We start from the raw sequence: 3130 nt of genomic DNA on the forward strand, positions 1-3130 counted from the left end.
AAAAAAAAAAAACTCTGGAAAACGGGGTTGACTTGAGGGTCAACACAGCTCCCTCTGCCTTCAACTTTGGATGTTAAAAACAGCAAGTTCTAACCTACCTGAATGTGCAGTGCAACAAAGTAGTCCCATAAGGTGTCAGGATTATTCAATCAAATCTCTTTGGGTAATGTGGGACAGGCACTGTTTAGAATTCAGATCCAAACAGTGCCAGGTCCCTAACAGGTTCTTTAACTAAGGGTCAGGTAAGAGGCAGCTCAGCCCTACACCCTGGACATCAGTGAGAGCCCAATGGGATGGCGTTAATATCGGTGCCTTGACGACCGGCATCTTTGGACTGGACCCCCAGAACTGCTGGGCTAGTTTTCGCTTTCCAACCCTGTATCTCACTCATACTGAAATGTTTCAGGCAGCCCAGGTATATTATCTTTAAACACAATTTCAGACCAGGAGCTTTTGAGCATCTTTATTTAAGAAGTGAAAACTGCAGACAGGGTAATAATTCCAAGTGTTGATATATTTCAACCTTTCTATACAGAAAATAACAAATATAACTCAACCAGCCAGCCTCCCCACAGATTTTTCCAACCACATCCAAAGTGTCTGTCACCATCAGTCCCACAGCCACTTTCAAACCAGAGAGCTCAAGTCTCTACATTTAAACACACAGACTGTTTTCCTCAGGAATCACTCCCCACCCCTTCCCCAGTTTTTCTTCAGAGTTCTTTTTCCAGGACAGGATTGTGGCCCTATTTGAAGAGTAGGTGTATATGAGACAAGTATCACCCAAGGCCTGGCTCACAGCCAAAGTCCATCATCCATTTTTAGCACCGAAGAGCAACATCTTCACCAAGTCTTGTTTTTGTAGCCCCCATCCAGGGACAGCACCACTGAAGGTTTGCAAGACAGCTGGATTCAGTCAAGTATTTGAAAACAGAAAATGTAGCACCGTTGGAAGACAAAGGTCCTAAAGCCACACTTGATTTGATCACTTCCACATTGGACAAACAGGAATTGGGGTTAGAACTTACAACACAGATCAGTGGAGAAGGCAAAAAAAAAAAAAAAAAAAAGGTACATTTGGCCATCGTATAAAACCTAGAGTGCTCCAAGGCACATATTCAGCCAATAATTAAGAAAAAACCATCAAAGCCTCAACCTTTGCTTACAATCTTTATTGAAGTTATACAAAAAGAATCCCCCAAAAGTGAAAAAATACATTATATACAAAAACACTTTCCCTTGGGAGGAAGGCTCTGCCCCCTCTTAACATGCAGTGCTTTCAACTGTAGCTCCAGCCTCCACTGTCCCCTCCACTGCTGCCCGGCTTTCAGCCTGATTCTCAGCCTGGAAGACAAATGGAGCCTGGGCATGAGTGACCCTAGTTTAAGCCATTCCGTGTTATATAACTGAGCAGGCCTCAGTCAGAGGAAGAGAACACACAGGTCACCCAAACTCTGCTTTGCTCCCTATATTAAGAGGGCAGTGACCACAAAATATAAGGCCATTTCCTGAATTCTCTGTGACAACAGGGCTGAGAGAGCCAATAATCACGTTACATGGAAAGGAGCAAGCAGAAGTGACCTAATGGTCTTGCCAATCAAGTGCCTTCTGATACATTCATTGGGGTTGGGACCTGTGGCGTATAGGTTCCATTTGTCAGTGAGTCATCCTGCACTCCCATAATCAAACTGTTTCCTGCACTATTACTGTTTCTGTGAGGGTTGCGCTCAACAATCCAAACAGGCTCAAGGTGGGGAGCATGCACTTAGGAGGACTGGGTTTCCCCCAGTCCTGAGAACAAGGGATGAGGCAAGAGGCCAAGCTCTGCTTAACTGCCCACCTCCTCCTCCATGTTTTCCGAAACTTCATTTCCACTGGGGACAGCATCCCCGCTGCCTCCATTCACCTCCGGCTCTTGTTTGGCTTTCTTTGCATCATCTTTCCGGGGACTCTCTTCCTCTGGTTTCCTCTAAAGATACAATTGCGAAGACTTCACAAATGTGCTTAATGTTTTAAAAAAGACAACTACATTTCCTTAACTCTTCTGGTGTAAAGATCGTGAACACCAAAATCATGGTTCTAAGGGTCTCTCTCCCTAGTCACAGGGGAAAGATGCCAACCCATACTCTGTAGAATAAATTAGTCTGTCCCATCATATCAATTTGGCCTCCTTACTGGAATCACAGTGGGGTAGGGTGGGGGTGAGGAGCAGATGTGAATAGTAACCAAAGTATAAGTTTCAATTACCACATTTGAGTCAAGAAACAAATTAAGAGTTAAGACTTCCCTCCCCCAACCTCAGAAAAGCTCTACCAGCACCATAGGCAGAGGCAGACTCAGGAGTCTGTACCAGCAGGCCTGCTGCTGAATGACTGCTGTCAAAGAATACCTGCCAGCTTTCTAAAATGGACCTTACCAATCCTCATCAGCAGCTTTCCTAATAGTCCTTGGGCTGAAAAGGCCAGGAGAGTCTGCTGGAAGAGGTAATTCAAGTGAAAACTGTCTTCACTCACAAACTCTCACATTTGCGAAATGAGTGCCCTCACACACCAACTGTTAGGAGGGTTTATGGGAAAGGTAATCCTCATACATCATTTTGGATTTTAAAAAAAAGGAAGAAAAGAAACAACCAAATGTAGATTTACCTTCTTTCTGACAAGGTGGGAAATATCGGTCACATAATTTGATGAAGAAGCACCGTCTGCTGGCTTTCTACTGGCAATCTGGCAAAAAGGAAGCCTTTATTAGCAATGTGCAAGCTATATGAGACCATCACTGAGGCTTAATGGTAAATGACGAAAGAACACCCGAATACCCACCATGGAGACTGAAGAGCTGCCTCCACTAGGAGTGAAACCTGAAGTAGAACTCTCCACCTGCATGAAGGATGACAAATCCAAGTTGATTTCATGATAGAACCCAGGTCACCCAGTCTTATAACAGGTATCCACCAGCATTCAGGCAACTGATTAAGAACTGAAATACTAGTGGCCTCCAGACAACATCGAGATCATCCACCCCCACCCCATCTGTACCCGACCCACTCCCCCACCCAAGGCATAGGCAAAATGGGGATATGGGCCGGGCGCGGTGGCTCACACCTGTAATCCTAGCACTCTGGGAGGCCGAG

At 45.1% G+C, this 3130-nt stretch overlaps 1 protein-coding gene across 1 annotated transcript in view; it reads right to left on the reverse strand.

Moving 5' to 3' along the window:
* Positions 1 to 1153: 1153 nt before the first annotated feature.
* The window catches only part of NASP (nuclear autoantigenic sperm protein (histone-binding)), a 25287-nt gene continuing 23310 nt past the window's right edge, over positions 1154 to 3130 (reverse strand). The window contains exons 7-10 of the mRNA XM_012648920.1: positions 2820 to 2876; positions 2646 to 2723; positions 1841 to 1969; positions 1154 to 1344 (exon numbers count right to left, since the gene is read on the reverse strand). Coding sequence (XP_012504374.1) covers positions 1264 to 1344; positions 1841 to 1969; positions 2646 to 2723; positions 2820 to 2876 — 345 coding nt within the window. The 3' untranslated portion in view covers positions 1154 to 1263. The remainder of the gene's footprint in view (positions 1345 to 1840; positions 1970 to 2645; positions 2724 to 2819; positions 2877 to 3130) is intronic.

Source organism: Propithecus coquereli, unplaced genomic scaffold (genome assembly GCF_000956105.1).
Source record: "Propithecus coquereli isolate 6110/MARCELLA unplaced genomic scaffold, Pcoq_1.0 Scaffold299, whole genome shotgun sequence".
NCBI lineage: Eukaryota > Metazoa > Chordata > Mammalia > Primates > Indriidae > Propithecus > Propithecus coquereli.